The sequence below is a fragment of the Pelecanus crispus genome, chromosome 1, assembly GCF_030463565.1.
Source record: "Pelecanus crispus isolate bPelCri1 chromosome 1, bPelCri1.pri, whole genome shotgun sequence".
Taxonomy (NCBI): Eukaryota; Metazoa; Chordata; class Aves; order Pelecaniformes; family Pelecanidae; genus Pelecanus; species Pelecanus crispus.
Window position 1 is genome coordinate 7,379,825 of NC_134643.1, and position 21,215 is coordinate 7,401,039.

Consider the following 21,215-nt stretch of genomic DNA (forward strand, 5'->3'; position numbering starts at 1 on the left):
CTGCTTCCTCCTGGACTATGAGGGCTCCATTCTGGTCCCTATCCCTATCCTCTAGCTCAGGGGCCTGAGTACCCTGGGGATGACCGTACCGCTGCACGACGCCGACGCCGACAGCGCGGGGACGGCCGCCACGCCATCTGGTGAGACGGAGCCTGCCCAGGCAGCGCCGGCGCCTTTAGCGCTTTGCTGCAAAGGTGACCCCCGCAGTGACCCCCGGCAGGCGAGGGATAAAAATGCATTCGGGCGATCAGCGCGCTGGAAGGGCGCTTGGCCACGCAGAGAGGTGACAGTCCGTTAGCACGAGCTGCCTCAAAAATCATCGCCGTGTTATCGAGGGGGCTCCGGTGGCAAGAGGAGAACTGGCTACAAGTATTTTCCGCAAATGGAGCTGAGTGATGTGACCGGCCTTCAAGTATTGGATAATTTATCAAGGGCAGGCCAGTGGCGTTATTCCGTGGGGACGAACGCAGCCCCGAGGACTTCACACCGCATACATAAGCTCAAAGTTAGTATTCTTCCCCAAACTTCAATACCTGACATCAGAGGGACGGAGCAGAGCGTGCAGCCGGGCACCTACCAGGGTCAGGCGACCCAAAATGCAGGCAGGCGCCGCCGAGGCCAGAGCCGCGGGGTGCCTTCAGTGGAGGAGGGGGCCGCCAGCGTCCCAGATCGCCTCCAGCTCCCACTCGTCAGCCGCAGCGCTGGGAACGCGTTAACGAGAGCGCGACGGGGTGTCCTTACCGAGGCCACCCTGAGGTACTACCGACAAATTGCAAAAAAACCCCACAATTAAGGGGTAAATACGACAAAGTTTTCAAGCTCTCGGGCTCTCAACTGTGACTTGTTTCCAGCAGAAAAGGTTGCTCCCCTTTATCCCATGCACAACAGAAACTGTTTTCCTGCAGGTAAATGCCAAAGAACAAACAAACATCAGCAAAACCTAAATTTCTTCCTCCTTTTTAAGTGTGTCAACCATTTTTTTATTTGCCTGATGGCTTGGATCCAGGTAATGGAGGGAAGGAAGGAAGGAAGGAGTCTTTAACAAAACACTGTTTGTTCTTCTAACAACATCATAAACGCTAAGTGTTTTAATGGCACAATCCTACCCTGACAATAATAACTTAAAAGCAAAGTTTGTAACTCAAACAATACAAGTAAATGTTTTGACATTTACTCACTTGTTCGATTCCTGCCCAGATAGTTTCCTACTCCCAGCACGCCTGGATCTCCTTAGGAGTGGTTGGAAAAAAAATATTTATAGTTGAGTTCTGAGAAGAGACAGCGAAGTGTCGTCTCAGACGAGCATCTTCAGCGGGGCAGAACAGCATGGAGCCGAGGAAAAACCTCCGTGTGGGAAAAACGAGTTATGAAGCTCAAAAGAAAGGGGAGAAAAAAGAACATACTTATCAGGGGGCAGCAGCAGGCTCATATTATTGTTGTATTTATTTTGAAAATATCCACTCACCTGGCTGGGATATGCGGTCTTAATACTACAGTACCGCTTTTGTGGACAGTCCCAGTTAGCAAGGTTGTTTACTCGCTTTTTCATTTATCTACCTTCATTTGCACCTCCCGGCGAAAAGCGCCACGACCCTTTCAATAACGAGCGTGCCGCTGGCAGCCGCCGCGGTGCTGCCGCTGCTGCCGCTGCTGCCGGCCCCGGCAGCCCGGGAGGCCTTTCAGGTCGGACGCGCACGGATTGCTAATCGCTCGCCCTTGGCCGCAGCCGTTCTGAGCGGGCGCCCATGCCGATCGGTTGGACGGGCTGGGAAAAGCCGCGCTGCCAGCCCGCGAAGCCCGACCTGGGTTATTTCCCCAAGTCAGCGCTTTTCAATGGCACCGCGTTTACTGAAGTCAAATGCATTCCCACGTAAAGTAAAGAGGAGAAAGTAAAGAGAAGGCTGCATCAGCAAAGTGCCGGAGCTGAACGCGGTAACTCCTCGCGGCTCTCACCGTGCCGCCCTGCCAAGCACGCAATGACTGCTTCACCAGGAAGGGCAAACAAAAAAAAAAAAAAAAAAAAAACAAAACTTGAGCAAATCAGGCAGTCTCCACACCACCGAGGTGGTTTTCTAAGCCTGAATATTTATAAAAGTACATTATGCGTGTGCTGCCATGTATGTGCATTGATGTGTTTGCATATATTTTTGTCTCTGTAACACAAAGAGCAGAACTGACTGACTTCTATGAAGGCTTGGAAAGTTGGTAAAATTAGAACAAGTCTGAAAACTCAGCAATTCATAAAAAAGATTTATGTGATTTTTTAAAATCTTATCACATTACAACATTGCAGGGTAGAAAAAGATGGCCAATGCTGCCAGCTGGAGTTCAAGGTGTGGCCTGTGGGTGCTGACATTCCCAGGTGAACCCGGCGCTCTCCGATTTCGGAGCTTCCCAGCCACCTTGGCTCCATCCCGGAGCAAGGACTAGCACAGCACCTCAGCTCAAACAGGCTTTCAAGCGATGCACCATAAAGATCACAGAAGGGTTTGGGTTGGAAGGGACCTGAACGCTCATCCGGCCCAACCCCCTGCCATGGGCAGGGACACCTTCCACCAGACCAGGCTGCTCAGGGCCCCGTCCAACCTGGCCTTGAACACTGCCAGGGATGGGGCATCCACAGCTCCTCTGGGCAGCCTGTGCCAGTGCCTCGCCACCCTCACAGGAAAGAATTTCTTCCCTATGTCCAATCTAAACCTACCTTCTTTCATTGGATGGAGTCCCCATCCCTGGAAGCGTTCAAAAAACGGGTAGATGTGGCACTTGGGGACATGGTTAAGTCTAGTTTACCCTTGATTGGTTTAGTGTGGACTTGGTAGTGTAGGTTAATGGTTGGACTGGATGATCTCAAAGGTCTTTTCCAACCTAAACGATTCTATGATTCTACGATTTTAAAACCCTTGCCCCTTACCCTGTCACTGCAGGCCCTGGTAAAAGGTCTGTCCCCGTCTTTCTTACGAGCCCCCTTTAAGCACTGAAAGGCTGCAACGAGGTCTCCCCGGAGCCTTCTCTTCTCCAGGCTGAGCCAGCCCAGCGCTCTCAGCCCGGCCTCCCAGGAGAGGTGCCCCAGCCCGCTGGCACCCTAGGGTGCATCTCATCGGGCCCCATGGACCTCGGTAAATTCAGGATCCTCAGGTGGTCACGAACCTGATCGCCTACAACGGAAGGGACTTCAATCCCCCAGTCGCTGCCTTGAGCTTTAGGGGCTTGAGCGATGCAAGAAGAGAGATTACCATCGAAAACTGAGGCAAAAAAAATTGAGTACAATCATGCAACACATTTTCTGGTTGTCAGCAAGCCAGCTCAACGAGCCTCACATCAGTGAAGACGCAACTTCAAACGCCCGGACCTGACTCAAGTCCAAATTCTTTCCAGAGAACAATAAGATAACAGACATCTTTTACGCAATCCAGGACATGAAACGATTTCTCCTTTATCCACGTACATTTTTCTGGATTTAACTACTTCCGTGCCTGTTCGGGAATGCTGCTTTAGAAATACTCTTTGCAAGAGCACCTTGGACTAGCAGCCCTTGAGAAACACTCCCGCAGGAACATCCTCTCTCCCATCAAACGATGCCACAGCTTGAATTTGGCATCATTTCCCCAGTGACCTGTCGCATCTGCGGGTCACTGTACTGTAGGGAAAGAGGAGCAATGATACTAGACGTAACTTCATTAATTAAAGATCCTGTAATCTGGATGGAGCAGCAATATTCATAGATAACAGACAAGCACTGACCAAAATATAGGTTATTTCCCTGTTCCCATCGCAAGAGCAGGTTGCTCACCTGACCTTTTTAATTCAATATTCTTTAAAGGAAGACAAAGCATTCTAATGACATAACATGAAAGGAAGCCATGCAATCCCGATAGCAACAAATTGTAGGTGAATCTGGTGACAAAACTGCTCCGCAAGCCGCAGGACAGCATCTAGCCAGGCCACCAGGCTGTGGGGCTAGCAAACAGAAAAGCAAAGAATAAATAGGATCCAAACTTTTTTTTTTCCCCCCACTGTGTATGTTTAGCCCTGATTGTTTCACTTGCAAGGATTTTTGCCATGAGATTATATTCAGCAGAACTTTGGAAGAGTTTATTTTAAAATTGATCTTCAAAAGGTTTCACTGATTTTTTTTTTTTTATTATTTCACCCTGAAGTCAGGGGAAGCGCCAGCTGACCCCAAACTATTTTCAGCAAATAATTTTATAAAGATATTTCCATTGATCCAAATTCCATCCAAGACATTAGATTGACACATACAAAACAGAGGTAATGTGAATTGATGTTTTATTTTTGTGCAGTTATTCAATTTGGATAAATTAAATGCCTTCAAAACTAAGCAGCATGTTGAGAAAAAGAAGTTGACTTTAGGTTGAACCACAATTAGATGCTTAATTTGCTATTAGGGATTGGTAGGCATTTTTCATCGGGGAAGTGGAAATTAGATTTGACCAATGGATACGGTCATATTGCTGTAGAAGGCATTCCTGGAGGAGCTCAGAGTTACAAATGTGATTAATAAATGTACCCATAAATTTGTGTGGAAAAAATTGCTATGAAAAGAATCACACGAGACTTGAAACAAAGACCTGGTCTTCCTACAACATGCTCCTCCGTACAGGGCCTGTCCCTCCCAGCGCCGCGGCGTGGGGAGCACCTTCTCCGAGCACGCAGACAACTGTACCTGGAGACAGTTTGGAAAAGCTGGCGTTGGGGGGCGACTGCACACATTCAGGCTACTCACCTCCTTGCAAAACGAGATCTGGCAGAAATCTAGAGAAACGCATGTACATGTGATGTTATAAAGACCTCAAGCCACGCTCTGCAAACTGGAAGCTGTCTACCACCAGCCTGGCCCAGCGACGTCCGCGGGGAAAACGCGCTGCAACGACTCCAGCACTTCTCAATCCCCAGCTGCTGCCACAGCGTGCGAATGGAAGGAGCAGACCTACAGCTGCGCCTGCAGGTTTTCCACTCCCAACATTCGATCCTGGGATTAAAGAGCATAACTTTAAAAACCTTGGATTCTTCTCTCCAAAGCATCATTGCTTGACTTAACCCAGGCCGGTTTTCTGGTTCGGTTCACCACGTGGCTGCACAAGCCCCGGCTCTGCACGACACGAAGGGGGCAAGGGGAAGCTGCTGCAGGTGAGGTGGTGGTGAAGTCGCTTCTTTCAGAGCCGCTGTCTGCCTATGACAGCTTACGTTACGCGAGATGACGATCGCAGTTTCACAACTCCTTGCTAAACGGCAAGGAAATCTTGCATTTACTAAGCGTGCTTCAAGTATGTTTCTTGGGGCAGGAATCCTCCTGCTTTGGTAAAATGCCATCTATTTTTACGTCGCTTGTACGAAGCGCTGTCTGAGCTACAGCCCAGCGACATACCACAAACTCTTCAAAACCTCATTTCAGAAAAGCAAAGCTGATGTAAAGAGACAGACGCCAGTTCTAAATTACAACACTTTATTGCAGCATTGGCAAAGGTCAGATTTCTGAAGCTGGTGAAGATCGGGCGGCATTTCCGTATGAAATGTTACAAGTTTACAAGTCTCTCTTCCTACATGCAGAAACCAAAAACAGTGGTAAAAAGGATTTTAAAAGAGCTAGAAAAAAGAATTAGTACTAACATACAGATGAGCTCCTTAACCCAGTTAACTACCTCTACGTGAAAGCAAACAAAAAACTATGCTAATAAATAACAGATTATCAGAAACAGACCAAGAAACCTCATTTCTACTTAGAAAAAAAAATAAAAATTCTACTTGTTTCCAGACTTAAATCTTTTTTTTTTTTTTTTTTTAAACTTTTTTTTCATTTCAACAGACACAGAGGCTTATCAACCCATGAAGATCAACAAAATATTTGGATCCACTCCTTGACATCCTCCTGTTATGCTGACTGGCACGTTTTGGTTTTCAATGATACATACAATGGGCTCAACTATATCCCTGTCCTTAGGCTGGTGTCAGGCCGTTCCAAGCAGTACGAGTCAACACCCTGTGTTAATCAACTTCACATTCTATTTTGAACCTTAACAGGCATTTTACCTCCTTGGCTCTTGAGCTTTTCACCCCTCCCTGCTCCCCACCCCCTCTTTCTTGCTTGTCTGGCAGCAAAAGGCTACTCCTTAACCAAAAACTTTCTCTCTGAGGAGTGTTTGATAAGAAGTTATCCTACTTGTCAGGGTTTTCTTCTAGATTTCACTGTTTGCTCTACATTTTTCTACTGTAGATTTGCAGCCCCCAAAGAACATCCTTCCAACACGAAGTGCTTGACTCGGAGATAACGTAACTTGTGTCAAGTTTAGAACTTGGTTCTCCCCGATACTGAGCTGTCAAGGACCTTTTCCGTCCCAGTGTAATCCATCTGAATTTCAGGTTGATCTTTGTTTTCACTGAGCTGCTCACTGGTCAAGTTAACCATCTCACTCACTGACTTCTGCTCTTATGAGAAAATTAACCCTCAACGCGGTTCCTGTAACAAAAAGCTTTTTTTTTTTTCCCCCTTTTTTTCTTTCTTTTTTTTTTTTTTTTGTTTTTGTTTTGTTTTTTTGGGTAGGCCATGACTGGAAGCTTCCACTTGTTCTGTGTGGGGTTGGGGGGGAAGAGGGGAGGCTGTTGTTTCTGCCCCACGGCCCCAGCCTGTCCCAGGTTTCGATTCTGAACGCTCTAGACTGGCATGCTGAGATGTGTCCACTGCTCTCGTTTAATCGCTGGAGGATTCCACTATCCACAACATCAGAGATACAGGACCTAATGAAATGACACTTGCTGCTGGATCAACGTCTCCTAAGAAAAGAAAGAAAAAAAAAAAGTAGTTTAATATGAGATATCCAGTACTGTACGGGTTAGCAGCCAGTGGAATGAACTGGTAGTGATTTTGATATTCTTTTAGCCTCTACATATTAGAGTAACTTATTTCTATTATCTGCACAAATTTTTCAAAGGACCACATCAGACAAAAGAAGGTAGATAACTTCTATCAGAAAAAAGTCCCCTACGCAATTTCAGCAGACAAGTCTGAAGTTGGTCAGAAATACAGCTGCCTTATCCTCCCAGATGAGATGCTAAACTACTGAAGTGCAGGGCCAATTTGTGAATTTGTTGAAATACAAGTTTTTTAAAATAGTTTTCATCTTTTTGTGCAATTTCTTAACATTTAGAAGTACTGCAGAAATGTTAGAGGGGGCTTTCTAGAGTCAAATAATTGTTTAGAACATGAGAGCTGACAGTCGTATTAAAATCTTCGATCATCCCTTGTTCATGAAAAACATGTCCCTACCCAGAAAAAGTCATGTTTAATTCTCTTAAGAATGTAAATATGCATTGAAAAATTACACCAATTTGCAGGCACGTGATTCAACAAGACCAGAGTAATCTAGCAGTAATGCTAATCTAGAATGACCAACTTCAGCACAACTCTCAGTCACTGTATCTGGGCTGGTTTTCAGTTGATTTCTAGACTGCAAATTAAAATTTAGTAGTACAAAACCAAGTAAGAAGAAAACTCCAGGGCTACACATCCAAGTCTTTTACCGTGTAAACAAAACAGTTCATGTTTCTTTACATTAGTGCATAAGCCTCAAGCATTTGTGAACAGTAGTTTAATCTAAACCTAGTTTTTATTGAAAATATTGCAAGAAATATGTTACAAGTATGTTAAACTGGACATAGTAACTTCTGCATTTCTTGTAACAGATAAAGCTGTCACGGCCATTCTGCATTCTTACATATTGCTTTGTGTTGTTATCCAGTACTCATGTATTTTATTTAAACACATTGTATATTTTTGTCAGGAAGTACTGAGCTGATGCATCACCAGAACTTACTGCAGTATCGCTTCTGTTACTTGGTCTTAACTATCTTTTAGTGTTACATAAGGTAACATTCCAATTCTTTGTGGCACACACTTGATATCAGGAACATTGTCTATGTGGTTGCAAAAGAAAGGAACTTTAATTTTAATATACTTGGTAGAATGAGATTTCACTTGTAGAGTGTTGTAACTGAGAAGAAAATTCAAACATCAATGAATTGCAGATTCGTGCTTTTACCTCTCTATCTCCTCTAAAAAACATAATTCTACTGTTGATGGGGAGGGAAGGAGAACGGCTAGGACGAGTCGCATGTATCTAACTTCGTAAAAATTACTCTCATCCAAAACTGCAGCTGCCATGGCATGTTGGCGGCAGATAAGGCAGAGTAAGCTGTGTTTCAATGGATTAGGGCAAGATGCTGCTGGTAAAAATCTTAGTGGCAGTTTTTCCAAAACCAGGTATTTCACACAACTTCCCTCTCCAAATTAGTAAACTTGATCCAAACCTGTATTTAGTAGTCAGACTTTGTACATCGCCGTAATTAAAGACATCTTGAACTGTATGTGTGAAATGAATCAATTTTTTGCAACCTACTCCCCCCACCTCCCTTCCCTGCTACCAACACAGTTACTAATTTGTATAAAAATCTCATATTCATCTTTTCCACACCACTGCGTAAGTATTAATACTGCCTAAATACTCCATGTGATAGCAAAACACACAGATACACTTGTACCTAATCACAGCTGGAGCAGAAAACCAGAACTTGTAAAAAGGCGCAGAACTGTTACACCACAGTATAGGCCAGGAAAAAAAAAATCACAAATCCATTGCACATGTGAAGCTGGCAGAATTTAAGTCAGCAAGACAATGTTATGGCTTAAGTTGAAACATGCCCAGGTGAATATACATGACTTTCAAAATCAAGTCCTTTTTGCACAATGCTGACATCACAAGATCTCAAAAAATTCTTATTATTTTTTAATGTGTGAGATCTTTGAGACAAAGTTGCACACTTCTCCCTAATCCCTTCATGTCCTACACCAACCCACAGTGTTTTATGTATTTCTGGAGTAACGTACGTATTCGCAAATTGCAGGCACCTTCCTTCTCCTCCAAACACCTCCTCTCAAACCTCACTTGCTACTTTGCTTTTCACCAGAGAGCTTTGGTGCTCTCTGTTCTCTCTCTCCTAATCACATTAACCAAGAACAGGAACGTGAAATAGAAACACAGTGAACACCTGAAATGTATTTTTCTGTTTTAAATATAACGCTCTTTCATGAAAAGTTCTTTTCTTTGTGTGCCTTACTCTGCTTTTTTTTTTTTCTCCCTGCTTTCAGACACATGAGCTTTCAGGGCCGGGGGGAGGACAGTTCTTAAAGAGGAAAACAGCCTCTGAAGTTACAACTCCTGCTCCAAACTGTTGCCTGCGTGGACAGCAGACAAAACTTAGAGACCGATCTTTGCTTTCTGCTCTCCTCCCACAAATCTGGCCTTTGAGAATAAACAGTATGGGTGCATTCCTGTGTACTGGCAGGAGAAGAAAAATACTGGAGGGCACTAACTTAAGTCCTGGAAAATTTAAATTCAAGTACCTGTCATGCCACACTCAGCTTCTTTCCTGTCTCATAGATCTACGGAACTGGACAAACATCACTTGTCTTCCACAGGGGAGTGTGTAAGTGTGGTCACATATCAGACTGCGGAGACTTGATTCCACAGCAATGAGTGCAGTAACAGATTACAGACATATTATACCTTAATATGGGCTGGAGAGAAATTTCAACAAATGTGTTTAGACTCATTCTAAACACATTACTACTGCTGGTGTGACCAAGTTCTAAATAGCAAAATTGGAAATCATGTTCTGTAGAATGTTAACCTAGCCATTTTGTATTGAAAAAAATGTAGCACTGGATTTTAAATAGCTGTTATCAATTTAGCTGTGCAAGAATATATTCTCTGGAACAATCATACTTCAGAGTGTGTGTTTCTGGACTAATGAAATACTAAGGTGCCCGGTCATTTCCTAACAAATCTGAATTATCAACTTCCACACTGTAAACATCACAGATTCAAATAATCCACAAAAGCTAGGCTCACCTAAGTAAGAGAATCTTAAGTTGTGCAAGTTATTTGATATTCTCATCTGTTAAACAAAAATAAAATACTCTGACAAAATCAAACCACAGTCATAGTATGCAAAGTGGGCTATTATCAGGAAGGTGTTTTGACAATTGGTAGGTAGTTTCCAGAGGGCCACAAAGCTGCAGGGGTTTTTGTTTGGTTAACTATTATTATTTATATTGAAACAACTTTTTTAAACAAAGAGTCTTTCTAAATAAGTATGCTAATAAACAAAATCTTGTCTTCCTTTCCCTCTATAGTTATGATCAGGTCTCTCTTCGCCTTTGCTATATGGGTTCGACTTGCACCTACCTTTGCAGAGCCCAACAAGCACCACGTTGCCAAGACAAAAACCTGAGAACCTCACTTTTCTTACTCTTTTCTGTTCAATTCTAGTGCAGTCCACCAAAAAAACCTGCAGGATTTGTAAACCCCTCCTTCAAGTTCCTACCCTGGGCTTTCCTCCCATTAAACAGCTGAAAAGGGAGGTTGGAATTTTTCTGCTGAGTTTGAATGGCTTTCATGGAAAGCTACACTAGCACGCGTATGTGTTAGGGAAAAGGATGCAGTACAGGATCAAGAATGACAACTGAGAAAAGGTCAAGATTAAAATACTGGTGAAAAAGATGGCAAAGAATAAGGTGAACTGAGCTAGCACAAAATTAAATAGAGCACTGAATTTTTTAGTATTTATGATATGTAGAATGTGAAGATGGGAGCCACTTTATAAAAATCTCTGAAGCAAGAGCAAAATATTACTGCTGAAGTGATGACCTCTAATTTTTTTGAAAAGAATACAAGAGATCATTGAAAATGACAGCTAAAGATTTCAAAAGCAGCGTGATGCACCAAGGGATAGATTTGTCAGTTCAAGACAGTGCCACGCCAACACCCACAAGTTTGTCTAGTTTGAGAAAGTGACAGTCTGTGACACTCAGCTAGACTGAGGCTAACAGAGAAATTTGATTTAGGCTGCCCAAGACTTCTGGTATATCTCAGTGAGAAGTGAATTCAAAGCTTCAAAGTATAATATTGGTCAATACATCATCTACATAGTGGGTGAGGTGTGAAATGTATTTGTCCAGTAGCTGAAACAGGAAATCATGTTAAATTCACATTTTTCCTTATAACCTATACTCTGATTTTTCAGCATTAATGACATACTCTTTATTATGAGAATATTTAGCTAATAAAATGCTAGCATCTTGTTATTACCTTCATACTTCATTTTTCTTCATCAAATGGGTTAAAGAGAAATAAGAATCAGATGCAAAGAGGAGACCTGAAATTACCAAGTAACTCGAACATGATTTAGTTTGTCACCTTACACCTGCATCCCAGCAGGCTTTTTGACACAGATGGGTCCTCTTTCCTTACCATACTTTCAAAACAGCAGTGAGTTTTGAGGTTACTGCTTTTAATAAGGAGAGGTTTAACAAGTTAAAAAACTCCTTGGTAAGGCTCTCTTCTCTATAGTCAAATTTCTCACTGCAATTCTTTTTTCTTTCTTGGTAATCAATGTTTTTAAATAGATTTCATAACATGTGGTTATTTACATTTCACTTTATAAGCAAGCCATTTAATGGATCTCAATCCTCTTTAAACAAAGGAAAAACACTTTTTTGAAGTGAGGCTGTAGAACTGTAAGAATATTTTGATGATACAGACTGTAAAAGAATATTTTGATGATAATCCCATCACCAAAAAACAACCTACTTTTGTAAATTTTGTGTTTCCTGAAGGTATCAATTTAACAGCTTGATAGCCAAAGTCCTCTTTTAATACACAAATGCTACAGAACTGGAGGCAAGAGTGAAAATTGTTGCCTTCCCAGTTCTGCTGAAGCAAATCAAGGAACCCTACTTTTCATGAAGTCACAGTAAATTATCTTTAAGGCCAGTCAGCCTTAAATGTACAAGTCCCAGAAAGAATCTCCTCCTTGCAGGATCAGCAGGTCTTAAAACCTGAGGCTATACAAGCAGGCGATTACAAATAAACAGCAATAAACTCCCACTTTTTGATCCAGCATTTTGCACATGCTAAATAATAAGAAATCTGACAAAGCCTGTCAATCACACTGCATTTAATTCAATATGGAAAAAGGACACTAACAGGTAACAAATAAACACTGCAAAAGATTTCTCTCTTTTTTTTAACAAAATGCATGCTGTATAGCCACAGCCACTAATTCCTCCTTCCATTTACTGTGGGTTTATCACAGGCAAAGGAGGCAACACATTTATGGGTGATTTGGGTTTTTTTTTGTTTTGGTTTGGTTTAGCACCCTGCTAGACCAAAACAGAATCATGGGAAAATTTAGGTTCCAAGGGCCCTCTGGAGGTCATCTAGTCCAAATCCTGCTGTGAGAGCTGGGTTCATTGCAAAGCTAGGTCCACTTGTTCAAGACCAGAAACATATGAGAGAACCCAGTGCTGCCTTCCCTTATTTTTGAATCATCCATTATGATAGGTAGATTTGGATTTAACTTTCTAAAAGGTGTTTGAGACATGGTGCTTAGGACATGTTTAGCAACACAAAAGCAAAGATAAAGCCACCAAATCAACTTCTCTACTCTTAATAGTACTTGAAATGCAAGAAAGTCCTCATCCCAACCTTAGCTATTGGAATCGGTCAGATTGTACATTACAGTGGAATCAACCAGGAGATTACTTGCTCAGATTACCCCTAACTTCAGGAAATCTAAAATTAGTAGTTGCACACCTTAAAGAAAGTAACATACATTATTATTTCCAATACATTTGAGTTACTATTGTGAGAAAACGCAGTTGTCTTCATGTACAAAGAAGAAACGACGCAACACTGCTCACTCATCATGTAAGTGATAACATCTGTAATTATACAAATTGGTTCTACCATGTAGGAAAGTGAAAACCACTCCAAACAGATACTAAAATTAATAGCTCAGTTCCTATTTGCTCTCAGCAGACAGGCAGATACTCTAGTGTCCTCAGAGTCCATGGGGTAACTTCTTAACTAAAACATGAGGGCAGTCTGGGCAGAGAGACTGCAGTTCACCCTTCAAAGTCAGAAGACAATCTTCAATATATCCTATAAATCAGAAGCTCTAAAAATGCAGGTGACAGACAATCTATAACACAAATCAGTCTCCAATAAGTAAATCTCTGCTTAAATCTCTTTCAGTTGGGGTTAAGAAAAGTAAACATTCTCTTACAACAGGCTAAGATGGCTCAGCTAATGCATGACTGCAAGCCTGAGCATTGCACTATACAACAAATAAAATATGCCTGCTAAAACAAACCTCCTGGTCCCTGCTCTAAGGAGCTTATAGATTAAGAGAAACAAAGAGTAAATTACCTAATACAAAACTACATCGGAATTGCAAGCACCAGCACAGCTGTTTGAACAAGCAAACACTACTTAAACTGTTTGCTGGACAATGTCTGACCTAGTTTACAGTGAAGTCCTAAATTATATTTTCCCTGAAAAATTTGAAAATAAAAGGCTTTGAGAAGAACTGCATTTAAAAAAGATCTGGCAATATCACATGTACTGGTCTGGCTGCTGTATGTAAAGAATAACTGCAGTGTGCTCCTCATACAGGTTGCAAGGCATTTGGAAAAGATGACCGAAAGAAAAGACTGCATAGTTATTTATGAAACACCTGCAAGTATTATGGCAGTTCAGTGTAACTGAATAGTTTGTATTTCCGTGACAGTATTGGGCCAGTGATGTGAAAAAGCTAAATGGACAGCACTGCTCATTTTATTGAGTTACATCTGGCTAAATTTTTTTTTAAAAAAAATTCATTTTAAATTACAGTCTGTTTTCAAAAAAGACGGGGGGGTTTGTACAAGCAGTATCTGTATAGGGTCTCAGTGGAGCAAGTGATCATCAGGAAGTCATAAAATTACTATAAAAACGTACCAGAAAGAAGTTGGCAATGTTACTGTAACGTAGGATTAGTACATTACATTAATTTATTTGTAGTTTACAAAGACGGACCCATTAGTAGGCAAACTCTCCCTTCCCAGTTGCTGCTTCTATCTATCCACCTCCAAAATTAACTTGCAAAGAAACGAGACACATGAAAGCAGTCTGCATTTCACCTGAAACTCTGTCTATTCAAATTTGTGCTGCAGGGTTAATTTAATGGTTTATTCGCAAGCTTAACTCCGAGTGAGAAAAGACACGCTGAGATGTATTAAAGCTGTAGAATGACTATTAGGCAATCTGGAATGACTCTTTTCATGTTAATACTGGTTTTGGTATGCTCTTGCACACCGTAAATCAAAGGTTCTCCTCCCCCCTCCCCACCTTTACTACATTTACTTTCCATTCAGGGCTTCAAATACAGAGATATAGCTCTCCAATTCACCAAACTGAAAAAGTACAATGGGAATTTCTCTAGATACTCAAATATATCCTCTCCCCCCTCTCACTGAGAAAGCGGACTTGCATCTTTTCCCCTATAAAAGGGGGTCAAATTCTACCACCCGTATCACAGCTGAAAAATAATTCTCTGGCTTCCAACGCTCTGTCAAGGACATATTCACAGACACTGTGTTAGAAGCACAAAACACTGCTCAGTATTTTAACAGAATGCTTTAGAATGGAAACTAGTAACAAATGCCACTTGCACTACACAGATCATTATCTGTTTCAATTACGAAGGTAATTAGGTGCCTAGAACCAGAATTACCACATTTAAAGGAAGATTGCCCTACCTCCCACCAGTTTTAAAGATTAGATCCGCATTAGGTGCTCCCTTCGGATGCTGGTAACGAGGCCGTCGTTCACGATTAGTATTTGCTGGAGCTGGACGCTGGGCCAGAGACTGCAACATTTCTGTAATTTTGTACAGAAGAAAGTTAAATACATTTTCTATGCATCTTTTTAAAGAGGAATTTACACAATCACATTTCACTGCCATGTAGTGAAAAAGACATCTTATTTACATTTTGCTACACTTTAGGGTTAACACTCCTCAAGTTACTCCACAACAGCTAATTTTAAAAAAGTTACTAAATTGCATAGACAGCTTTGACAAATTCAACCTACCCTGTAATATGAACTCGCATTTCCAGATGTTCCTACAGAAGGAACTGCTAGCGACGGTTTTCATTACAGGTGCTTAAGAAAGTGGCTGTGACCTCTTCTTTCTAAACGTTATCAGCCACCACTTTACTTATCAATGATCAGGGACAAAGCTTCACAGCAGTATGAGAAGCCACAACATTAAACTACCCTGAAATAGTAACAGTTGGACAATGTTGCTGCCAATTAAAGACTCAGCAAGAAACCTGTCCTAAAATTAGGCATTGAGAAGGCAGGTATTTAAGTCTAAGCTAGCCATAACAGGATCCTTTTACAGAGAAGACAGGCACCTGAAGAGGGTGACGCAGCTGACCTGCAGTACACCAGCTGTCTCACGGATGGAGTTTTTCACTTTATGATCAGTGAGAAGAAATAGGTGGGTGCAGAAAGAAAGCCACACTACCCAGTTTAGCCCTGGACATCCAACTTTTGGGCAGTTTAAACTAGGTAAGTAAAATGAAAAAAAAAAAAAAAAAAAAGGCTCTTTACCAGGCTAAGTTAACGATTATTAAGTACCCAATATAATTACAAATACATCATAGGAACCTCCACACAACCTTTGCCCATATGTTAGTGCATCTAATGGAAAGTATTTCTGACAACGCACCTGTGCAAGAATCTGCATTGCTCAGCAAACAGACAGATGGAATAAATGAAGGGGAAAAGTGGAATAAGCTGTTAAACAGATTATGTTTGAAAGTCTGCTCTGTCTGGTTCTCTCATCTCTGGTAATCTCATTGGAGACACATACCCATCACCTGCTAGAAACAAACACTACTCTCGCAATGACTTGCACAGGGCAAAGCTGGAGACTAATGAGATTTTCTTGCCATCTACAAAATGCACGCGAAGCTTTCAGTAAGTTATCCACCCAGTCTTTGAGAAACTGGGAAACTATGAATAATTTAATATACAATATTGGTGTCAACAGTTAATAAACCACATATTAACCTCTGTATATTCCCCTATCAACACCTGGAAAAGGCAAAGCAAGCCATTCAACACACTGACAGTCCATTTTTGTAAACATCATGAAATAACATCCTTCAAAACAATTCTGTGTGCCAAGAGAGATCTCTGATGGCAATGATGAGACCCAGGAAGAAAAGGAGACTATGGTATGTTGCCAGCCAGGTGCTAGAAGCAAGCAATGAACAAGCAAGTGTGTGCATGTCTGTGTCTTCTGTTTTCCACGCTGTAGGTGAAAGAAAATATCGGGGTTTGTGAAAAGTCAGTAACTGAGAAGTTGAGTAATTGAGAAGGTAACAGAAGGAAGAAATGGCAAAGGAGCACAATGTGTTAGCTTATGCATGTCACCCATCTTTGGTTTTAGTGAAAAAAAAAATCTACACAGAAAAATACTAGTCTAAATTAGAGAGTCACCCAGCTCCTAATATTTCTTTACATTAAAAATGTTTGTAATGCTAATAAAAATTGCTGAAGTATTAAATAATTATCTGACACTACTTTGGTTGATTTTCATCTAATAGCTACCCTGTGCAGATGAAAAAACCCACATCTATGTGCGAATGTTAGGATAACCCTGAGGCATCCTTCCAGAAATTGAGACTTCTTCGTCCCTGGGTAACTTCAAAGCTTGAAACAGAAATTTAAAGCCAACTCATTCTTTCAGTGAGTACGTACCAACTTGTTACAGGCAAGGTGACTCTTCAAAAGTAACAATCAACCGCACAGAATCTAAATAAAAAATAGTTCCAAAGAGGAATGTAATTTGGCCTATTTAATTTAACCTGATTAAAAGGTCCTTTTTAGTTGGATTTTACTGTGTATATTACCCAGGTTAATAAAAAAGAATCAACAGCTGTTTTAAAAATGGATGTTAATTATGGAACCTATTTCTTCTGTGTTGATTTTCCTCCTATATTAATGCTTTATACACAGCACCTAGAAAATCTATGAGAAAGGAAAAACCAAATTGCCTATTAGTGGTTATCAACTGGTATCAGTTGTCCAATTCATTTCTCTCGGACAAAATCAATGTGATCCTTTTTTGGATAAGAAGCACAGTTGCTCACAATAAAATGCTAGATTAAACAGACTGATTTGAAAAGATACCAAGTCATATGACAAGGCATAAAAACCAAAATGCCCTAATCAGTAAAAATATCAGAAATATCATTGATGAGGAAAACCCCACAAATAGTCTGAGAAAAGTACTTAAACATCTAATCCTAGAGTCTACTGTTTCTCTTCCTTATTCACAAGTGGGCTTTATAAAAGGGGAGTGTCTCGGAAAAGAAGTTTTAACGCTGATTACGATGTTTAATACTAAGAATATATTGTGTTACCAGTTCAGAGCTCTGTAGATACTCACTTTGGAAAAATACTCCTTTTTACAATTACAAGTTTAGTTCTTGTACTATCAAAGTTCTGAAAGGAGTGTTAGATTCCATAGTGCTTTGAGTGTTGGATTCCGTAGTGCTTTTAGAGTTAGAGCTGCTTTAATTTAAATTTCCCATTTCTTGATGAATAATGACCTTTCACTAAATACCTTAAATGTTATTTCCTGCTAATTAACTACTTACACTGTGATTACCACCAGACTGCAACATCTTTACAAAGAAGCAGAGCAAGAACTTTGGAGCTGTTAAATGGAAATACTAACGTAAGAACTGAATACCATCAGTATTACTGGTCTGGCTTTGTTTACTATCCAAGCAAGCCAAGGGAAGTTGAGTCTGAAAAAAACCGAAAACAAACCATCCACCAACCAAACACATCAAGTGCACCAGTTTAGGGGCTACATGATCTGCTGTATTAACTGTTTGCTTCAATCTGTCCAGGTTCCAAAATGCCTGACTTACCTATCTTTAGAAAACAAATTAGATCATATACTTGGTATGAAACCTTCATTCTGTTAATGTTTTCTTACGCTCCAGACTTGTAGCACTCCTAGAAACCTTTAGCAACATGAAGGTGAGGTGACAGTTTTTATTTCTCAGGTGAAGGTTACCTCTTAGTATTTGCAAGTCTTAGCAAGACTGACAAACATTCTAAATACTATTAATATCTAAAAAGCAGAGTTTAAGTTGCAAAAAATTAATTCCTCTTGTATCCAACTCAATTGTTTTGCAGAAGTGGAGACAATGCCACAAACATCGGATTAATTTTGTGATATCTTATTTTTAAGGAAACAATCTCAGTTCTTCCCCTTTCCCAAAATAAATGGAAATGCTGAGATTTGAGGCCCACATGAAAACTCCCTTTCATGGAAGAGCTAGAAAAACTTCTTCAAGCACAGAGACCAGGGAATAAATAACAAATGACTGAAACTAAAATACAGGTATTACAAGTAATACAAGTATTGCAAGTCAATATTCTGAACTTGAACTGCTAATTATCACAAATAATATTTTCTGTAGGTCCACAAAAATTCCTCTGAAAATAAAAATTAAATACTTGGTGATTTTCTTACCCTGGTAGTCCTCCTGTTCTTGCCGTTCATTGATATCCAAAGTGAGCTTTTTCATCCTCATTCTCTCCTCCTGTTCAGCTTGCTGTTGGTTCCAATGGTTTGCAGCAAGTTGGGAAGACATTGGTACATTTAGGATCTTATACTGCAAATGAAAGTAAGTTTTTAAGTGCCCATCAGGAAAAAAGAAACAACCACAAAACAATCCAAAATACAGAAGGGTTATGCTTATTTCTAGGTTATTGTGATGAGATACTTTCTACAGAACTTTCTACTGGAAAGTGTGTTGTTTGTTGGTTTTGTTTGGAGTTTTTTTAAACTCTGTTTCACATAAGGAAGCATTAGAAAATACAAGATATTCAGACCTCCTAAAGACACAGAGAACATACCACAAAAGGCTGATGTACTGCTAAGGCAAAAGACTATTACACACAGTACTTATGAGAATAAAATTGATTAACTTTCACGAGGAACACATAGCTATATGTATTATTTCTTATTTTCATACAAGCCGATACCCTCACAGTGAATTACACCGGTCTCGAAATAAAAGCACCATAGCCAGCTTCACAGTGCTTCTTATTAGTCTGGAGACAACTATGGTGTCAAATTTAATCTTTTCCTCCGCCCCAACACCTGAACATCCACACCACACATCCAACACATTATCTGATTTGCCACAAGCTACATTAAAGGTAAGCTTGGTACTACTCCTACAGAAGTACCCTCTCTCTGAAAAATACAGCTGAGATTTTCAGAGGCATAGGGAAGGTGCCTTCTTTTTCCCCCAGACTCAGAAAATCCAAGTTTTTATTTCCACAGAAATTTTTTTTACAATTGCTCCAAAACAGAGAAGTGATTCTTAATCTTATCTGCAACTGAAACAATAGCTTTCAGAAACCCCTTAACGCTAAAGTTAGTGAACATATTTAGAAAAATTTCACTTCCTCCTTCAACTGCATGTCCATTAGAAATAAATATTTCTGTGCTATAAGTAGGGTAAGGCATTTAAGGGTAATCACTCTCAATATTCCACAAACCACTCTGAAACCTGCTGCTTGTTCTTGGCATCTGAGAGCTACTTCCACAGAAATAGAAGCCAAGCAAATTTCTAAGTGTTCTTTCCTGCTACACTGTCAAAAGCTGCAGACAGAAAGATACATTATCAAAACCTCTGTTGAGAAGGCATATAGTAAAAGCAAAATCTTCACTGCATGTGGTTAATATTTAATGCAATAATTACTAAGAAATCTCAAGGTATCTGTTAGACAATAGTGCCCCACTAGCAGCAGATGAATGATGAGTACGAGAAGACACCAAGTACTCAGATGCAGCATTTGAAAATAAACTGTGTTTGAAACAGTTAAGACAGACTCTTGCAAAGACTTGAGAAAAACCTGGGTACAGTGAAACCCTATCAACTAGATGATTTATTTAGATGAGACAAATCAGGCAAAAGATTTTTTTTGGGGGGGGGGGGGGGCAGTAGCATATTATATTGAACATAAATACAAGCTTGTTATTAAGGTGTGCAGGGAATAAAAAAAATGAAAGTTCTTGAAATTCCAACAGAAAAGTAAGCTTTAGTTACTTATTGCTGAGCAGACTATGCATGTTCCCAGATAACGTCGAGTGAGCTTTCCACAAACTATACAAGTAACTAACCCATTAGCAGCATTTCATGATAAAAATCATTCCTTAGCTTCACCATTAAGCTCCTCATCTATCTTAACATGTCCGTTATATTTTATCTGTTCTATGGATTTGTCAGCTTAATGGGATTGGTAAGTGTTTTCAGACAGGATGCTTAAAGTAGAAAAAAGAAAACTGAAACATAGAAGGGTGCAAAAGAAAAAAACAGATACAAAACCCAGACTGGTAATTAACAAAATATCACGAGTTGCCATCTCAAGGCAATCAGACAGTTGCCATCTGAAATCAAATCACTGATGACAATTACTAAAGGATATGATGATTACTCTGCAAACTAAACCTTTCCAATTTGCAAATAGTGAAGAGATACATCAAAAACCTCTTTTAACATCTGTGAGGTTGGGACAGAATATAAGGACTTCAGTTAGAAGATGGCAAACTGAAGAAAGATCAAAAATGATCATTCAGAAGACTAGATTACAGATTTCATAAAAACATCACTGAGATAAAGAACTTCACATTCAAGGACAGACTTGACCATTCCATGGATATTACCATTCTTTTATGGAACCTTGCTAAAAATCTTTCAAATGAAAGGCGATCTTTTGTCTTGGGTATTAACCAAATTTCTTGACACTAGGTAACTTTCTTTTTACTGTCTAAATTCCACCTTAGTTCACACCTACCTGGCATAAAACGTCTTGGGCAGTTTCAAAAACATCAAATGGTATTAGACAGACCTCAGCTCTGATCCCTTATGATGGCAATATTTCTTTATTTCCCCTTGCGCTCTCATGGCTTGCGGACAAATCATGATGCCATAGTCTGATTTCCAATAACCATGTTCAGTTCTACTGCTACTACTTTTGTAAGTTTTGTCATACAACTTATTTTCTACAGTGCCAACGGGTGAAAAACCCCAGCCGTCTTTTGCAAGACACTGGTCTACCCAATATCCTTGCCATTGCCTGTTTTTGTAAATCACAGCATGACAAAAAGGATGAAATATGGTGTCCTTGTTACTATCAGCCTGCAATGACTATTAAAGTTGTATGCTGCTGGTAAATAGCAGTCAGTTGTTCTTGTGTTGCTTCAAAAAACTAGTT

The 21,215-nt window shown here is 40.4% G+C and overlaps 1 protein-coding gene across 2 annotated transcripts in view; it reads right to left on the minus strand.

The window, feature by feature from the left end:
* Nucleotides 1-6,516: 6,516 nt before the first annotated feature.
* UPF2 (UPF2 regulator of nonsense mediated mRNA decay) overlaps nt 6,517-21,215 on the minus strand; it is a 67,057-nt gene continuing 52,358 nt past the window's right edge. Inside the window, exons 19-21 of one of the 2 annotated variants that reach the window (XM_009488862.2) lie at nt 18,460-18,601; nt 14,654-14,774; nt 6,517-6,789 (exon numbers count right to left, since the gene is read on the minus strand). In XM_009488862.2, coding sequence (XP_009487137.1) covers nt 6,780-6,789; nt 14,654-14,774; nt 18,460-18,601 — 273 coding nt within the window. In that variant the 3' untranslated portion in view covers nt 6,517-6,779. Of the gene's footprint in view, nt 6,790-14,653; nt 14,775-16,667; nt 16,722-18,459; nt 18,602-21,215 lie in introns of those variants that run through there. The other variant, XM_075707729.1, reaches the window with a different exon arrangement.